The sequence below is a fragment of the Erpetoichthys calabaricus genome, chromosome 6 (assembly GCF_900747795.2).
Source record: "Erpetoichthys calabaricus chromosome 6, fErpCal1.3, whole genome shotgun sequence".
Taxonomy (NCBI): Eukaryota; Metazoa; Chordata; class Cladistia; order Polypteriformes; family Polypteridae; genus Erpetoichthys; species Erpetoichthys calabaricus.
Genome location: NC_041399.2, coordinates 214958042 through 214978167, shown reverse-complemented (window position 1 = coordinate 214978167; position 20126 = coordinate 214958042). Strand labels below are relative to the sequence as shown.

The following is a 20126-nucleotide window of genomic DNA, read 5'->3' as shown; positions in this document are numbered from 1 at the left end:
CTCCACAGAGGACCTCTGGAGCTCTGACAGAGTGACCATCGGGTTCTTGGTCACCTCCCTGACTAAGGCCCTTCTCCCCCGATTGCTCAGTTTAGATGGCCGGCCAGCTCTAGGAAGAGTCCTGGTGGTTTTGAACTTCTACTTATGGATGATGGAGGCCACTGTGCTCATTGGGACCTTCAAAGCAGCAGACATTTTTCTGTAACCTTCCTCAGATTTGTGCCTCGAGATAATCCTGTCTCGGAGGTCTACAGACAATTCCTTTGACTTCATGCTTGGTTTGTGCTCTGACATGAACTGTCAACTGTGGGACCTTCTATAGACAGGTGTGTGCCTTTCCAAATCATGTCCAGTCAACTGAATTTACCACAGGTGGACTCCAATGAAGCTGCAGAAACATCTCAAGGATGATCAGGGGAAACAGGATGGACCTGAGCTCAATTTGGAGCTTCTTGGCAAAGGCTGTGAATACTTATGTACATGGGATTTCTCAGTTTTTTTATTTTTAATAAATCTGCAAAAACCTCAAGTAAACTTTTTTCACGTTGTCATTATGGGGTGTTGTGTGTAGAATTCTGAGGAAAAAAATGAATTTAATCCATTTTGGAATAAGGCTGTAACATAACAAAATGTGGAAAAAGTGATGTGCTGGGAATACTTTCCAGATGCACATCTATCTATCTATCTATCTATCTATCTATCTATCTATCTATCTATCTATCTATCTATCTATCTATCTATCTATCTATCTATCTATCTATCTATCTATCTATCTGTCATATAGTGCTGTTCATCTATCTATCTATCTAGTAAATAGTGCCTTTCATATTATCTTCTTCTACCCGTTATGGGTTGTCATAGCAGATCATCTTCTTCTATAACAGCGTTTCTCAACCTTTCAGTATTTGCGACCTGAGTTTTCATAACAGTTTTAATCGCGGCCCCCTAACGTTTTTTTTAAAAGGAGCCCACTAATACCAATTTGTTCTTTTTTAATTAATGATATATCATAGATGCATATTTTATTATACCTACTTAACTTTTATCGACATTTATCTAACTGTATATTTATTTTTCTAGTATCAGAATGTAGTTTAAGTTAATTTGTTTTGGTTTCAATAGATGTATTTTTCATATTTTCGATTCTTGTTTTCTTTTTTTCACATCTTCGTGCCCCCCTAGGGGGGCCCGCCCCACAGATTGAGAACCACTGTTCTATAATATATTATTAGTTATCACATTTCAATATATCTGCACTTCATTTTACTCTCTGACTTGCATTGCCTGTTTAATTGTCGATTGGGGGGAAAAAGACTGCTTGTCAGGGGTACGGCTTGTGGTTATCTTTAGATTCCTCAGTTTAGCCAGGCCACAGGCCTTGGTTGTGTAGTTGCCGGTCTGGGAAAGGGGTCGGCCATTATGATATAATATAATATAAAGTCAGTTTGGCGCTTGTCCCATGTCCCAAAAAGCGTGTTGGGTGGGTTAGCTGGCAGCTCTAACTTGCTGTGAGCCTCTGCACCCTCGTAGACCTGGGCTATGCACAACCACACTTTTGGTCCAGACCACCCAGAGGCCTGCTTAAGGCGGACCTCTGCTTTAGCCCTGATGTTGCATGAATGGCCTCTAGTCTTCCATAACCCCAAATCGGATTAAGGGGCTTTGAGAATTATATTATAATATATTACAGGGGCAGTTTGATTTTAATCCCCCATCCCAAAAGCGTGTAAGATAGGTTAACTGGCAAATCTTACCTGGCATGAGCCTCTGGGGCTTCCTAGACCTGGCCTATGAACTTGCCACCCTCTACCAGCCCCTTCTTCTGGATGAGACCACCTGGAGGCCTGCCTAAGGTTTACCCCTTGATGCTGCTGGGGTGGACTCTAGCCCACCACAACCCCAAACTGGTTTAAGGGGCCTTGTGAATGCCATTGTATTCTGTTACAATTTAATTGGTCATTTATTTTTATATGGCACCTTTCATGACAAGCACCCTTTGAAGACCCCATATTGGCTTGACACCACTGATCCCATTGTTTCCACTTAGAACACTAAAGTGATTCAGCCAGGATTACATAGAGCAACAATGCTGTGGGCTGATCAAGTGAGTTTCTGGTTTACAATTGCACTCCTTAACCACTAGGAGGCCCTGTCTTTATTTAAAAACTACAAATGGAGCAGGGATCAGCGTTGGTGCTCAGGGGGCTCCCATTTTAGCTTCATACCTGACCAATTAAGGACACCTTTGGAGAAACACAGTGAGGATAAAACCATTAAAGTGGAGTGGAAAATACAACCCCATGGAGCAGACTGGGCAGGCACGGCCAATTAAAGGTGTGGCGACAAAGTTTAAAATAAAACTTTACGTCTGCTGGGATTAATTTACTTGCCAAAACAAACAGCCGAGCTCTATTAGCAAACCATAATGAGAACCAATGAAGTTGTGTATCCAAATATTTGCACGCACTAATTTACTGTATTTGTGACCAGGGGGACTCATGGATGCTAATGGTTCATAGGGGTCTCTCAGGTGATCGGAGGTAAATCCGGCCCTATGGGTGCATCTGGACTCGACAAGTATCAGAGTATTTTCACCCACGACTGTTTTGGCTATTTCACGTTTCTCGTTCTGGGGTATCAGGTCAACAGTGTTATGAAGGAGTGAGTTATTAACATTATTTGTAGGTGTCTTAGGGTCTTTCTTTTACTCATTTTGGGGGGTTTTGTTGGTTCCTTACTCTGAATTTGAGACAGACGTTTTTGTTCATTTCTTTGGCTCGTGTTGCTAGGGGGCGTGTCCTCAGAGGTCGAGATCATTGGCTCACGAATTCACGGGATTTACAGGTCATGAAACGGAAACATTTTCTATCCGAGTCTGCAGATACAAGACCCCTTTAATGTCAAATGTCCTTCTGCTGTTCAAAGTTCTTTAACAAAAGCGTTTGTCTGGTTTTGACTCACGTTACTGAATTTGAATTTTTAGCTCTCGTTGTGGCTTCGGTAGAAATCCCAACCTCCTTTGCTCTTAATCTACTCCGAAAATATTTTTTGCTAGTTTCTACATTTTATATGGTTTGTATATAAATGCATTATATTGTATGAATTAATTGATTATACACTTATGGTGCGCTTCATTCAATTGATTCATTCAACTGATCATTCAATTGATCCCATTGATAAATGAAATTAAACAAATCGATTCAATTAGATGGGAAGTTCAAAAGAATCGAATCAGCACAGTGAATCGAAATGCTCCTCATTCACTCTCTTACGACTTTTTCCCGGGAATGCAAAAAGCTACCCAGAAATATTCTCATATTGTAATTTTTTTTGGCTCCAACAATTTAGCTTTGATGTGCTCGTCTCCTTTCTTGGGATACAAAAATGTTTCCGGAAACCTCCGAATATTAGCTGATCAGCCGTCAGCACAAATAAAGTTGTTAAGTGTGAGAGGGAAATCGGCCTCCCAAAGTCATGACACATGAGAAACTTTTTATGATGTTTCTGTGTTTGCCTGTCTATCTAGCCGGGGTTTTCTGGTATATATCCCCCTCTAGCAGGCAGTACTGGCAGTGCTTTTGGAACTTTTTGGGACTTACCAGCCTTAGACAGGTGCATAAATGTGCACCTCAACTGAGATATGACATCAATACTTAGTTGAGCCTCCTTTTGTCCTCTAGACGCTGTCCTCCTATAGCCTCTGATGAGTGTCTGATTCTGGATGGAGGTATTGTTCACCATTCTTCATACAAAATCTCTCCAGTTCAGTTCAATTTGATGGACAGCCTGCTTCAAATCATCCCATAGATTTTTGATGATCTTCAAGTCAGGGGACTGTGACGGCCATTCCAGAACATTGTACTTCTCCCTCTGCATGAATGCCTTTGTAGATTGCCAACTGTGTTTTGGGTCATTGTCTTGTTGGAATATCCAACCCCTGCGTAACTTCAACTTTGTGACTGATGCTTGAACATTATCCTGAAGAATTTGTTGATATTGGGTTGAATTCATCCGACCCTCAACTTTAACAAGGGCCCCAGTCCCTGAACTGGCCACACAGCCCCACAGCATGATGGAACCTCCACCAAATGTGACAGTAGGTAGCAGGTGTTTTTCTTGAAATGTGGTGTTCTTCTTCCACCATGCAAAGCGCTTTTTGTTCTGACCAAATAACTCCATTTGTGTCTCATCAGCCCAAAGCACTTTGTTCCAAAATGAATCTGGCTTGTCTAAATGAGCATTGGCATACAACAAGCGACTCTGTTTGTGCCGTGAGTGCAGAAAGGGCTTCTTTCTCATCACCCTGCCATATAGATGCGCTGAATTGTAGAACAATGTCCAGATACACCATCTGCAGCAGATGTTCTTGCAGGTCTTTGGAGGTGATCTGTGGGTTGTCTGTCACCATTCTCACAATCCTGCTCATATGCCGCTCCTGTATTTTTCTTGTCCTGCCAGACCTGCTGGGTTTAACAGCAACTGTGCCTGTGGCCTTCCATTTGCTGATTCCATTCCTTACAGTTACAGAAACTGACAGTTTAAACCTCTGAGATGGCTTTTTGTTGCCTTCCCCTAAACCAGGAGACTCAACAATCTTTGTTTTCAGATCTTTGGAGAGTTGCTTTGAGGATCCCATGCTGTCACTCTTCAGAGGAGAGTCAAAGGGAAGGAAGCCCAACTTGTAATTGACCACCTTAAATCCCTTTATATCTCATGATTGGACACACCTGTCTATGAAGTTCAAGGCTTAACGAGCTCATCAACCAATCAGCATTGAGCAGTGACAGTCATTCAAATCAGCACAATGACAAGGGGACTCACATTTGTGCACAGCCAGTTTTTCACATTTGATTTAATTTCATACAACTAAATACTGCGTTACTAAAAATCTTTGTTCGGAAAACACTGCAGTACTCCTAGGAAATGAAAGACAGACCACTGTTATCTTTAATGTTGAAAGGAGAGTCGATTATTATGCAGGCTGAGAGGGGTCCACAAACTTTTTCATATGACTGTATTTTAGTGTGGACAGAAATACATTCATAAATGATGTAAAACGTTAGTATGGATGGGGGTCATTTTCGTTGAAAAACACACCCTTATTGGTCCCCATCCCTGTCATAAATGGTGCCCCTCACATGACGGTGCCCTTAGTGTCCGCCAGTATCCCTTAATGCATTGACCGGCTCTGCTCTGATCCCCGTTTTATTTAATTTTGGTTGCTGAAGACCCTCTGCCATGTTTTTGTCTGGTAGTAGTTTACGCAGAACTCTGTGATGTGGCACACAATAAAAAGCACCCCCCCCCCTCTTGAAATTTTGAGCACAAATGTATCACAATGGAAGGGGGGGGGTCCCTGGTATAACAAACCCATCGACCCATCAACGGTGATATCCACGGATACAGAAACACTGGCCTTGGCTCAACAATCTTGGGATTTACACCCAGGCCTGGTAGGTGGCCACGCTGTCAACTGTCAAAGCAGGTCACAATGAAACAAGGGCGCCCTTTAGTTGTGTCACACGCAGGAAGTGAGGAAGGAAGAGAAACTTACCCCTGGGACCAAACAAATAATCCACAAAATTGTTTAGCTGCTTGTCGAGGACTTCAAGCTGCTCCTGAAACAAAAGGGGGAAAACATTAAATGAACTTTCTGTAATTTATTACTTTAAATGTGTGGACGCTAGGGGTGACTGTTGCCCCTTTTTAACCCCAACTGACAGACGCAGAACACGGGCTAAAAAAAACTCCAAGAAGTTATTTAATTTCTTTCCTTGTTCTTTAAAGTGCCCACAAGCACCACAACCACAAATAAACAGGCCAGTAATTATTAAATATCACAATACAATTCTTTCTTTCCTCCGCCACACCTCCCAGCAAGCTCTGTCGTACCCCTCGCGACTCCGGCTCCTTTGCTGGGTCTTCAGCAGTGCTTTGTATAGTTCTTGACCCGGAAGTGCTTCTGTTTTTCCTCCCACAGGTCAGATGGAGAATTCAAGTTTTTCGTCAGCCCAGAAGTACTTCTGGATTTCTGTCCTCATGACTCCACAGTACTTCTGGGCTATTTAAGGGAAGCACGACTCCCCCGGTCCTTCCATAGCAGGCCCTGGCAGCCTCCAACAGGGTTGAAATAGCGAACTCCAAGTCCCAGGATCCCCTGTGGGAACCCGGGGCACCGCTATACTCCAGGGGTGCTGCCATCTAGCATCTTGGGGGCGGCAGTGTCCAAAAGTAGCTGTCTTCCCCCATCCTTTCATCCTTTCTTGGGGCGTCCCAGCTGGGTTGACCACATTACACGTGAAAAGACTTGAGTTTGGACCCGTTGGCTCAGAGTTTTTTGAGATCCCTCTTTCCGTTGTTTCCTTTAAAAGGAAGACATTGGCTCAGGCTTACTACGAAGGCCTGATGCCTGATTTTATGAACACACACAGAAGCGTAACCTTAAGGTGGATTCATAGACTTAGTCAGCTGGTGTGAACACTGGAGCATTTTCAAATTTTCTAGTAACTTCATCAAAGAGTTCATCTGTAACTGTGAGTCAAATTCAAAAAGTAACAGTGATAATAGAAGGTAAGAAAAATACGCAGTACACCGAATCCTCTCCGAGTTGTCTTGCATTCATTTATGCATAAGTTACGCTGATTTTACTTTATTTTTTTACATAGACACAAACATCACGTCACTTACCCGCATCAGTTATGAGGTGCAGAAGAAGTGAGCTGTCGGCAGATGGTTAACGTATAACAAGACCTGCTGCTGCATTCTGGTACAGCAAGGGGCGGTGATGAAGAAATTAACGACATTGTTACTGTGAGTAACCACTGAATACAATTACTAGTCGTTCTGCTCTTGGGAGTTCCAAAAATGCCCACTAGAGGGGGAAATTCCTTCAAAAACCCTGGCTAATATCACAGAGGGCAGTGTAGAATCCACTTGAATAGAAGGACAAGTATCTGTGTGTCTGGATGATATGTCTGTCATTCCAACAGACGGCCTATCACAAACACTTGTGGCTATAAAATGCATTGCATTTGTTATTCCAACAGATGGTGCATCACAAACATTTGTAGTTATGAAGTACATTACAGACTCTTGTCTCATTTTTGCCTTGGTTTTCCAATAAAGTAGTAATGAATAAATCACTTGAATGTAAAGAGTGCAGTTTGGATTTTTTCCTTCAAGACAGAGGTTTACTGTTTTCCTCTCCCTTGAAGGGCATTTTTGTGTTTTTGGGGCTTTTATGGTAATCCAGGGTTCCTCCCCTGGCTCCAGTTTAATCCTTTTGCCTTCTTTGTTTACTTTTCATTATCATTTATTATTATTATTGTTATTGTTATTAATTATGTCAATTTATTATTTGTTTAATTATGTATTATCCATCCATCCAACCATCCATTTTCCAACCGGCTGAATCCAAACACAGGGTCACGGGGGTCTGCTGGTGCCAATCCCAGCCAACACAGGGCACAAGGCAGGAACCAATCCCGGGCAGGGTGCCAACCCACCGCAGGACACACACAAGCACACCCACACACCAAGCACACATTAGAATCATCAATCCACCTAACATGCATGTCTTTGGACTGTGAGAGGAAACCGGAGCGCCCGGAGGAAACCCACGCAGACACGGGGAGAACATGCAAACTCCACGCAGGGAGGACTCGGGAAGCGAACCCAGGTCTCCTAACTGTGAGGCAGCAGCGCTACCACTGCGCCACCGTGCCGCTATGTATTGTCTGTTTTTATTATACTTGGTTATCATTTAGTATCTATGTGTATCTTGTAATTCTCTCACACTCCTTGAATTTTGTGGGTGGAGCTCCAAGAGGCGGGGCCACCCATCCATCACTGTTAAGTGGCCGCCCCCCAAGCCCTACAAAGGCAGGCTGGGAATTGAAGTCCTGTGTGGTTCATTTTGAATGCACTTTGGCTTCTGTTGGTTATTATAAGCATTTCACCCTTTTTTAACTGTATCGGCTTTCAACCGTTTTGTTCTTGATTTCGATCTCTTTTATGGACTGTGCTTTTTAAAATATAATTGGCATTGGATTGCTTTATAGGCTTTTTAACCCTTTGTTTTCTTTTTTTCCCCCTTTTCATTCAATAAATCCTTCTTTATAAAGAATTCTTGTTGCCCTGCTCTATATAAGCCAGGGGTTGGTGGTGTTCCTCTCCCTTATGGTGTATTTTTAGGACTTTACACAATATAGTTTTGAACTTTTGAGAGTGCTGTGCATTTTTTGCCAGTGCCACTCTAGTATAAGTTAGGCTGCCTTTTGGTGCCCCTCCTCTGGGAAGGGCCGGTGGGATTCTGGCCTGCTTCCTTGGGTGTTTCTGAAGGCCTCACACCACTTTGGGCCATCTGTGAGATACATGACAACAGGATTATTTAAAAGTATTTTTGAAACTTTTAATACATTTTGGAGCCAATATGTGCAGGCCAGAAAGCCTTCCTCTTGAGTTTTTGGCCTTTTGGCAACAGTAAGCAGGTACAGAAAAGAGAGAAAGACCAAGAAGTTCCCTCAACAGCATTATGAAGAAAACTTTAAACAAGATAACAAAGTTCAAGGCGGGGAGGCAACTCACAGTAAAGAAACACACAATAATCTTTAGTTGGAAACACGCTAGAGATTATTTTGTTTACCCTCAAAGTCTGACAGCATCACATTCAAAATGGCCATTACAGCATCACGGAGATGACGACATGAATTGCAACTTCCAAATGCAGGCCCTTAGCAACCCAGGGTTGAGTGCAGGAAGAAAGTCGCAATCTGACGCCTTTGCGATAGATAATAATCACAACATAATAAACTGGATACTTTTCAGTGTCACATTCTAGGCATGAATACTCTACAGCGTGCCGCTACATTCTCAATGCTTGATCACATCCCTAGGAAGTCCAATTTCTTGCTTAAGAAATGTAGAACTTTCAGCAAACATGAAGCTACTTCTGGATTCATGATGTTTGGGGTCTGGCTGCCTGGGGTGAGTCTGTTTCTGAGGCTGCTCGGGTTTTCGTTTATTGCGCACCGCCTTTTCTGCAGACTTTCTCTCTGTACGTCCTGCCCTCATGATACGACTTCATTCTGTTTTGTCCACCTCACTAGTCTTTTGATTGACAGCACCCCGTCCTTCAGTTATTTTAAAGCTGCGCAGGCCCCCGTTGCTGCCCTCCTTCTTCTCGGTTTCCTTGGCTGTTCTCGAGTACAGAAAGCCATTGGTGACTACTTTGGTGCGTTGGTCTACTCAAATTTCACTGGAAGTGGTCTGGGACCCCGAAAGATGACAGTGTCTGACTTTTCGCTGAAGGAGACCCCATGGGTTGTCCCTTTGTGGCTTCCCTATTACTGTCTGGGGCCTCACCATCTCCCTGCCTGCATTCTTTTTTGTCATTTTGTGATCAGCCAACATGAGACATGGTGTTGGGAACTGAGATGAGTCAGCTATCCACCTCTCCGGAGTCTCTGATTACGTTTGGTGGGAAATGACATCACCCTTAATGCTGATTGATCAGGACAGACATGGTGTCCGGTGACCGGCACCTGCAGGACCTCTGGGAGGCTCTGAAATTTCAGCATGGCACTTGAAACGAACATTCAGGACACATGGTAACTCAAGACAGGCAGCAGGTTGGTGGTGTTCTATTACTCAGAGGCCAGAAGGGAGCATAAGACGCCCTCAAGTCAGATGTCCATCACTTCTGATGGGCGTCTTCTGCTGAGACGACACTGACCTTGGCACAGCCAGAAAGTTGGCACCTGCACTGGCTGGAATCTGCTTTTAAAATGAACACTGAACACCAGGGGCGTATTTACATGAATAACGACTCTGACTGTTCTCCCACCTTCATCTACATGCTTGTTACCCATCATGTTGTGGGGTCCAGGAAAGCCTTATATTTGAACAGGGACACCAGTAGTTAGGAAAGAGATCCCCACTGGAAATGGCAAACATATCCAAGTCTTGGGCTATGGAGACCCAACCCAAATCCCCCCCATTTATGAGGTACTGTAGAAGTAAAATGGATCTCCTAACAACCCTAATGAGTCATTTCTTTTTAGTACTGCCCCCTAGTGACCTTAAATGGAATCACTCCAAATATCATCTTATTTTTTCTATTGGCATTTGTCTGCTGCCCCCTAGTGGTTCCTAATGGAGTTTCTGAGCACCATCCACTTGTGCTTTTAATGGTTAGCTAAGTATTTACCAATCAATGAGAAAGTTATATTGGTGTGAGGGACGAACCGGCAACCCACCCTAGATGGACCCTGCTTCCTTGCCTAGCCAGGAGTCTATTATAAAGTAAAGAAGCAGCAGTGATATTCCCCTTCTGAGTCGGGACACAGACATGAAATGATGCAACTACACCGGGGTTGGCGTTCCAGCAGCCATGGAGTGACACACAGGTTGGGCTTGAGAGGAGGGTGACGTACACTGGAGGGCAGCATCCTGTCTAGCGAGACCCAGTATGGATGCCCACCGGAAAGCTTGGGAGTTGTGGTCCAATGTGACTGCCCTGTCCAATTCTCTGAGGGCCTCCAGGAGGGATGTGTCATTTATTGACAATGCAAAGGACCAAGTTGGTGAAAGGGCACTTGGACACTTCACAACGGTACTGGGAAAATGTCTTGTGGAGTGATGAAACCAAAATTGAACTATTTGGGAGGAACAAGCAGAACTTCATTTGGTGTAAAAAGAGCACTGCATACCAACATCAAAACATAGATAGTGTAGTTGGCAGGATAGATAGATAGATAGATAGATAGATAGATAGATAGATAGATAGATAGATAGATAGATAGATAGATAGATAGATAGATAGATAGATAGATAGATAGATAGATAGATAGATAGTGTAGTTGGCAGGATAGATAGTGTAGTTGGCAGGATAGATAGATAGATAGATAGATAGATAGATAGATAGATAGATAGATAGATAGATAGATAGATAGATAGATAGATAGATAGATAGATAGATAGTGTAGTTGGCAAGATAGATAGATAAATAGATAGATAGATAGATAGATAGATAGTGTAGTTGGCAGGATAGATAGATAGATAGATAGATAGATAGATAGATAGATAGATAGATAGATAGATAGATAGATAGATAGATAGATAGATAGATAGATAGATAGTGTAGTTGGCAAGATAGATAGATAGATAGATAGATAGATAGATAGATAGATAGATAGATAGATAGATAGATAGATGGCGTAGTTGGCAGGATAGATAGATAGATAGTGTAGTTGGCAAGATAGATAGATAGATAGTGTAGTTGGCAGGATAGATAGATAGTGTAGTTGGCAGGATAGATAGATAGTGTAGTTGACAGGATAGATAGATAGTGTAGTTAGCAGGATAGATAGATAGTGTAGTTGGCAAGATAGATAGATAGATAGATAGATAGATAGATAGATAGTGTAGTTTGCAAGATAGATTGATAGATAGTGTAGTTGGCAGGATAGATAGTGTAGTTGGCAGGATAGATAGTGTAGTTGGCAGGATAGATAGATAGATAGTGTAGTTGGCAGGATAGATAGATAGATAGATAGATAGATAGATAGATAGATAGATAGATAGATAGATAGATAGATAGATAGATAGATAGATAGATAGATAGATAGATAGATAGATAGTGTAGTTTGCAAGATAGATAGATAGATAGTATAGTTGGCAGGATAGATAGTGTAGTTGGCAGGATAGATAGATAGATAGTGTAGTTGGCAGGATAGATAGATAGATAGATAGATAGATAGATAGATAGATAGATAGATAGATAGATAGATAGATAGATAGATAGATAGATAGATAGATAGATAGTGTAGTTGGCAGGATAGATAGATAGATAGATAGATAGATAGATAGATAGATAGATAGATAGATAGATAGATAGATAGATAGATAGATAGATAGATAGATAGATAGATAGATAGATAGATAGATAGATAGATAGATAGATACTTTATTAATCCCAAGAGGAAATTCACATACTCCAGCAGCAGCATACTGATACAAAAAACAATATTAAATTAAAGAGTAATAAAAATGCAGGTAAAAACAAACAATAACTTTGAATAGTGTTAATGTTTACCCCCCAAGGGTGGAATTGAAGAGTTGCATAGTTTGGGGAAGGAACAATCTCCTCAGTCTGTCAGTGGAAAAAACATCATCCCTACAGTAAAGTATGGTGGAGGGAACATCATGATTTGGGCCTGCTTTGCTGCATCAGGGCCTGGACAGCTTGCCATCATTGAGGGGAAAATGAATTCACAAGTTTATCAACAAATTCTCCATGATAACGTGAGGGTGTCTGTCCATCAACTTAAGCTCAGAAGAGGCTGGGTGGTGCAACAGGACAATGACCCCAAACATCTCAGCAAATCCACAGCACAATGGCTTCAGAAGAACAAACCACGCCTTTTGGAGTGGCCCAGTCAGAGTCCAGATCTCAATCCTATTGAATGACTTGAAGAGAGCCAAACACAGAAGACAACCAAAGAATATGGAAGAGTTAAGTCAGTTCTGCAGAGAAGAATGGGCTCCAATTCCCCCCTCTGCATGATGTGCAGGTCTGATCTGCAGTTACAGGAAGCGCCTGGTTTAGGTCATTGCTGCCAAAGGAGGGTCAACCACTTATTAAATCCCAAGGTTCTCTTACTTTTCCACTGCCACTGTGAACGTTGAATGCGTTTGTATAATAAAGACATGGAAGAGTAGATTTTTTGTGTGTCATTGGCTTAAGCTCATTGTGTGTATCAGTTACCTGTGACTTAGGTGAAGATCAGATCACGTTTTATGACCAATTCATGCAGTAAACCAAATCATTCCAAAGGGTTCACATACTTTTTACTTTGACTGTATTTTCACAAAATGTAATATTTCTTTTCACTGTTATGCTGGTGATACATGGGTTCATACTCCTGCAATTAATCGGCTGCACAATTGTCTTTTTGAACTCAGATTCTGGATGGCTGACAATTTTCTTGATCAAAAAAAAAAAAAACAGAAAGTGCCGATCGCTGATCACTCTGCCAAACCTCACATTGGTTTCGAGCTTCTCGGCTCTTTCGTTGACTTTTGCAGACCTCAAGTCCGTAATCTTGGTGTCATTTTTGACAAGTCACCTCTCTTTTGAGAAGCAGACTAACTGTGTAGTCAAGAGGTGCTTTTGTCCAGCTTCCGTCAGACCTTTCTGTTTTTTATCTCCTAGGGATCTGGAGAAAGCTGCTCACGCTTTTTATCTTTTCTCGGCTTGATTACCGTAACTCGTTTGTATTCTGAGATCAGCAAATCCCTGATCACGCAGGCTACAGTTGGTTCAGAATGCTGCTGCCCGTTTTGTTTTGGTTGGGGCACAAAAGTTCGATTTTGTTTCTCTAATCCAGTGGTTCTCAATCTGTGGGGCGGGCCCTCCTAGGGGGGTGTGAAGTAACAAAAATGGGGGCGCAAAGATGTGAAAAAAAGAAAACAAGAATCAAAAATATGAAAAATACATCTATTAAAACCAAAACAAATTAACTTAAACTACATTCTGATACTAGAAAAATAAATATAGAGTTAGATAAATGTCGATAAAAGGTCGAAGGTAGGTATAATAAAATACATTATTAATTAAAAAAGAACAAACTGGTATTAGTTGGCTCCTTTCAAAAAAAACCTTAGGGGGGCGCGATTAAAACTTATGAAAACTCGGGTCGCAAATACTGAAAGGCTGAGAAACGCTGCACTAACATGAAACTCCTTAAGGGTAGTGGAGGAGAAATGGAGGACACCGACACAAGCGAGAAGAACGTGCAGACATCAGGATGATGACATGTTACTAATGTGTCCATTTCACAAGCAAAGACCTATGAATGAGCTCAGCACCTTGTCAGAATGTGCGCTTTCCCCATCTGTGCTTATGGGCTATGAGGAGTTCTGGTAGCTCTTGTTCAATCCCTTCTTGATGGTTCCAGGTGCCTCGACCACCAAGAAGCACAACTCTAGGCTCAGTGGCCCACAACCTGCTGATCTCAATTTCCAGATCTTCATGTTTTCTCCACTTTTCACTTTCTTCCACAGCATGATGTTGTTCTCGTCTGATCTGGGACCACCACATCGCTCTGCACATGTAGTTTTTCCTTTTTGAACTGGGCCACCATACTTGGACGGTTAACTGTAGTAGTATAGGATCAGTTTGCCCTGCCAGGTCCCCCATGATTGTTGTGTCACCAACGCTAAGAAATACCTGCGGTGTATGCTGGCACCACTTCTCGGTTATTTGTCCTCCCATGCTGTTAACTGACCATCACACATAGCTGGCAACCTTGTTCTGGCGGTTTATGCATTCATGAGAAGCCAGCATTGTCCACCCAGCATTGACAGGGTGATTGTCTCCTCGGCCTGACTGCACTTTCTGTTGTCCTGCTGCTTGAAGACGTTATTGTCATTATTATTAATTGATTAATTGCTTAATTAAGTTTGTTTGGTCAAAGTTATTTCCCGTTAATAGCAAGAGTTCACGGATAAATTTAGACCTTCGTTAGTAAGACACAGAAGGCTTTAACTTTAATACATAAAGCTTCACGTTCCTTTGTTCCATTGGGGCGGCCGGTTGGCTGCTGAGGTGGGTAGGTGGGTCCAGGGACGAGATTTAGAGTGGTGAGACGTGCAGGTTAAGGACGCGCTCTTCAGGGAACCTTCAGGAAGATGAGGGAAGGTGGGCGGAGTCTGAGCGCGGCAGGAGCTAAATTAATTAATTAAAAAAGAACAAATTGGTATTAGTGGGCTCCTTTCAAAAAAACCTTGGGGGGGCGCAATTAAAACTGTTATGAAAACTCGGGTCGCAAATACTTAAAGGTTGAGAAACGCTGCTCTGAAATTAGCTTCTTCACACTGGCTGCCTGTCTGTTTTCAGAATTGACTCTAAATCATTCCACGGGGCGGCTCCTGCCTGTTTATCTGAGCTGTGTGATTTACGCCAGCCATCCAGAGAGCTCCGATCTACAGGTCAGTTGTCTCTTGTGGTCCCTCACACTAAGTGTAAAACTAAGGGGGACGGGGTTTTTGCTGCTGCGCCTCACCTGTCCAACTCTTTACCTCATTGCATTAAGCCAGGGCTGTCGAACTCTGGGACTGGAGGGCCGCAGTGGCTGCAGGTTTTCATTCTCACCCTTTCCCTAATCAGTTTTCAGTGCTAATGAACTTCTTTTCCCTTCATTCTAATAGGCCTGTTTTTAAGGATTCGGTCCTCTGAATTGATTCGTTTCTTCATTCTTCAGCCAAACAGAAATGAATCGCCTTTCCTAAGGGTTGTTCCATTTTTTTCTTTTTCCCCTACAAGGGTTTGTTTTTGTCTTCCTAGAGAGTCAAAAGACAAAGCCTGTTAAAGCCCATTGTGGCCTTCCTTGTGCGATTTTGGGCTATACAATAATAAATTGTATTGTTTTTGTTCATATTGGGGTTCAGTAGAAGAGAGCAGAGGTTCTCAGTGGCGGTCCTGGGGACCCCCTGTGGCTGTGGGTTTTTGTTCCAACCAGCTTCTGTTTTTTCAGTTGGACTCCTGGGCTAATTAAGTGAACTGTTGTTGCACAGATACTATGTTTTGGGAACAATAGAGAAATCTCACTATACAAGTAAGCCCGCGTTTCGCTAGCGAATCGGAAATCCAAGAATGGCAATCAGTTTCTCTTCCATTCGATATTTGGATGGATGACATATCATGGAGGGTGGGTGCGTCTGGGGAAATGTCATTTAATTAAATAAAGCGGTTTCGTTTTGTGGAGACGTGATTCTGTTGCCTTTGCTGACACCGACTGCTGGCACAGTGGAGCACAGCAAGTTTAGTTTACAGGTTGTGGTGTTTGTGTGCCAGCCACTGAGTCGGGGGAAGCCACTGGGTTTGAGTCTGTGACCGTTATGTGATCTATATTACTGGCACAGTGGATTAGAGCAAGTGTAGTGAACAGGTTGTGTTGTTTGGGCGCCACCTACTGACTCTGGGAAGCCACTGCGTTTGACTCTGGGGCGTGCGCCACGGCGCAATATGTGCTTCGGTGGGAATCCGCCGCATGATGAAATATCATGGAGGGTATATGCGGTGGTGTGGGCGGTCGCGTCCGGGCGGCTGTACAACCTAGCGTGCACGCTTTACCTCAGGTTTAGTTCACAGGTCATAGGCATGGTAAAGTTTCCATCTAATTGAATAACCCTATTTGAACTAAAGCGGTTTCTTTGTGTGGGCGCCTTCGTTCATTAATTCTAGTTTACAGGTGGTGTTGTTTGGGCGTTTTGGGAAGCCGCTGCGTTTGACCCTACAGGTTGTGTCGTTAGGGCGCCATCTACTGACTCTGGGAAGCCGCCGCGTTTTGGGAAGCCGCTGCGTTTGACTCTGGGGCGGGCGCCACGGCGCAGTACGCATGCGCCTCGGTGCGTCTGCCGTGCATAAATTAACTGTGGTTTAGTAAGATAGATAAAAGCGGTCGGGATTGTCCTTCCAACCCGTGATGCGCAGTCACCTTCTGCGCACGTCCGAAGCCGAATGCGCAGTCGCCTTCTGTGCAGCTGCCCGAAAAACCTTACGAGACCAACATCGCTGCAGGCAGCAGATTTATGGCCGCGAAAATTCAAAGAGAAAGGCGACTTGACTTAGTTGCACCTGAAAAGACAGTTGAAAACTTTTCTAGCATTGTTATACCATGGAAGACCCAAAGAGTGTCTGATTTAAAGAGAACATGCCGTAGAACTGAGCGTAAATGGAGGAAAACTAAACTAACTATTGACTATGAAATATTAAAAGTTAAAATAACAGAATACAATAACACAGTCCGTCTTGAGAGGCGCTGCTATTTCTCTAAGATTATAAATAACAATGCTAGTAATCCCAGAGTCTTATTTTCGACAATTGATCGTCTGTTAAACCCAGGTAACTCAAAGGAATGCCTCTTAAGTACTTCCAGTAAAACCTGTGAGGCTATCGCTGTATTTTTCAATCAAAAAATTAATGATATTAGAAATAACATAGTATATCTCCCCAACACTAAGGATCCTCCTAAACCCCAGTATTCCGTAATAAACAAATTAAATTCTTTCACTAGGATAGATTTACCTGATTTACATAAAATAATTTCTCAAATGAAACCCTCCACCTGTGCCCTTGACCCAATACCAACAAATTTTTTCAAAGAAGTATCGGGCGTGCTTATTGATAATGTTCTTGACATAGTAAATTCGTCATTAGATACGGGGGTCTTCCCAGACTGTCTTAAGACTGCGGTAGTTAAACCCCTACATAAGAAAAATAATCTCGACCCCTCGGCTCTTGAAAATTATAGACCCATCTCTAACCTGCCTTTCTTAAGTAAAACTCCAGAGAAGGCAGTCATTATACAGTTAAATGAGCACCTCAATAAACATGCTATTCTTGATAAATTTCAGTCAGGTTTTAGAACAAATCACAGCACAGAAACTGCACTCGTTAAAGTAGTCAATGACTTGCGGGTAAATGCAGACAGAGGCCATTTATCTGTTCTCATCCTCTTAGATCTGAGTGCCGCATTTGACACCATTGATCATAATATTCTTAAGAATGGCCTTAGTCAATGGGTGGGCCTCTCTGGCAGCGTCTTAAATTGGTTTGAATCCTACCTGGCAGGGAGAAAATTCTTTGTTAGTTGTGGTAATTATAACTCAAAGACACATGATATCCTATATGGTGTTCCACAAGGCTCTATCCTGGGTCCAGTGCTCTTCTCAATCTACATGCTTCCATTAGGTCGGATTATCTCGGGACATAACGTGAGCTACCACAGCTATGCTGATGACACACAGCTGTACAGTAATCCCTCCTCCATCGCGGGGGTTGCGTTCCAGAGCCACCCGCGAAATAAGAAAATCCGCGAAGTAGAAACCATATGTTTATATGGTTATTTTTATATTGTCATGCTTGGGTCACAGATTTGCGCAGAAACACAGGAGGTTGTAGAGAGACAGGAACTTTATTCAAACACTGCAAACAAACATTTGTCTCTTTTTCAAAAGTTTAAACTGTGCTCCATGACAAGACAGAGATGACAGTTCCGTCTCACAATTAAAAGAATGCAAACATATCTTCCTCTTCAAAGGAGTGCGCGTCAGGAGCAGAGACAGAGTCAGAAAGAGAGAGGAAAGCAAACAAATCAATAGGGCTGTTTTGCTTTTAAGTATGCGAAGCACCGCGGCACAAAGCTGTTGAAGACGGCAGCTCACACCCCCTCCGTCAGGAGCAGAGAGAGAGAGAGAGAGAAACAAACATCAAAAATCAATACGTGCCCTTCGAGCTTTCAAGTATGCGAAGCACCGTGCAGCATGTCGCTTCACGAAGCAGCTGCACAGAAGGTAGCAACGTGAAGATAATCTTTCAGCATTTTTAGACGAGCGTCCGTATCGTCTAGGTGTGCGAACAGCCCCCCCTGCTCAATCCCCCTACATCAGGATCAGAGAAAGTCAGCGCAAGACAAAGAGAGAAAAAAGTAAGTTGGGTAGCTTCTCAGCCATCTCCCAATAGCGTCCCTTGTATGAAATCAACTGGGCAAACCAACTGAGGAAGCATGTACCAGAAATTAAAAGACCCATTGTCCACAGAAATCCGCGGACCAGCAAAAAATCTGCGATATATATTTAAACATGCTTACATATAAAATCCGCGATAGAGTGAAGCCGTGAAAGGCGAAGCGCGATATAACGAGGGATTACTGTATTTATCAATAGCACCTGATGACCCCCATTCTCTTGATTCACTAACACAATGACTAACCTGTAGCTCAGAATGTATGAATAGTAACTTTCTCAAATTAAATAAAGAGAAAACCGAAATCTTAGTGATTGGCAATAATGGATACAATGAGGCTATTAGAAATGAACTTGATGCATTAGGATTAAAAGTCAAAACGGAGGTAAAAAGCTTAGGGGTAACCATTGACTGTAATCTGAGTTTTAAATCGCATATTAATCAGATCACTAGGACAGCATTTTTTCACTTAAGAAACATAGCAAAAGTTAGACCTCTTATATCATCGAAAGATGCAGAGAAATTAGTTCACGCGTTTGTTTTCAGTCGGCTAGATTACTGTAACGCACTCCTCTCAGGACCACCCAAAAAAGACATAAATCGTTTGCAACGAGTGCAGAATGCAGCTGCTAGAATCCTTACCAGGAAAAGAAAATCCAAACACATTTCTCCAGTTTTGATGTCACTACACTGGTTACCTGTGTCATTCAGAATTGACTTTAAAATTCTGCTTTTGGTTTATAAAGCCTTAAATAATCTCGTTCCATCTTATATATTGGAATGTCTGACACCTTATATTCCAAATCGTAACCTCAGATCCTCAACTGAGTGTCTCCTTAGAATTCCAAGAGCAAAACTTAAAAGAAGTGGTGAGGCGGGTGACCTTCTGCTGTTATGCACCTAAAATCTGGAATAGCCTGCCAGTAGGAATTCGCCAGGCTAATACAGTGGAGCACTTTAAAAAACTGCTGAAAACACATTATTTTAACATGGCCTTCTCATAACTTCACTGTAATTTAATCCTGATACTCTGTAAATCCAATTCATTATAATAACTATTCATGGTGGCTCTAAAATCTGTACTAACCCCTACTCTCTCTTCTGTTTCCTTTTCCGGTGTCCTTTTGGTGGTGGCTTACACCACCACCATCTACTCTAAGTACCATGATGTTCCAACAATGATGGATGGATTAAAAGCCAGAAGTCTGTATGTCCATCAGCATCAAGTGACTCTATGAGAATCCTAACTACAAAGAGGACTATTTCATTTATGTTAGGTAGAATGCCCAGAGGGGACTGAGTGGTCTCGTGGCCTGGAACTCCTGCAGATTTTATTTTTTTCTCCAGCCTTCTGGAGTTTTTTTTTTTGTTTTTTCTGTCCACCCTGGCCATCGGACCTTACTCCTTTTCTATGTTAACTAATGTTATCTTATTTTAATTTTGTATTTTGTCTTTTATTTTTCTTTTCTTCATTATGTAAAGCACTTTGAGCTACGTTTTGTATGAAAATGTGCTATAGAAATAAATGTTGTTGTTGTTGTTGTTGACTTCGATTAAAGCTTTAGAGGCCTGAAAGGTGATTTCGACTAGAGCTTGA

At 42.4% G+C, this 20126-nt stretch overlaps 1 protein-coding gene across 1 annotated transcript in view; it reads right to left on the bottom strand.

Moving 5' to 3' along the window:
• elovl2 (ELOVL fatty acid elongase 2) overlaps positions 1–20126 on the bottom strand; it is an 80387-nt gene that overhangs the window by 42435 nt on the left and 17826 nt on the right. Inside the window, exon 2 of the mRNA XM_028790827.2 lies at positions 5555–5618. Coding sequence (XP_028646660.1) covers positions 5555–5618 — 64 coding nt within the window. The remainder of the gene's footprint in view (positions 1–5554; positions 5619–20126) is intronic.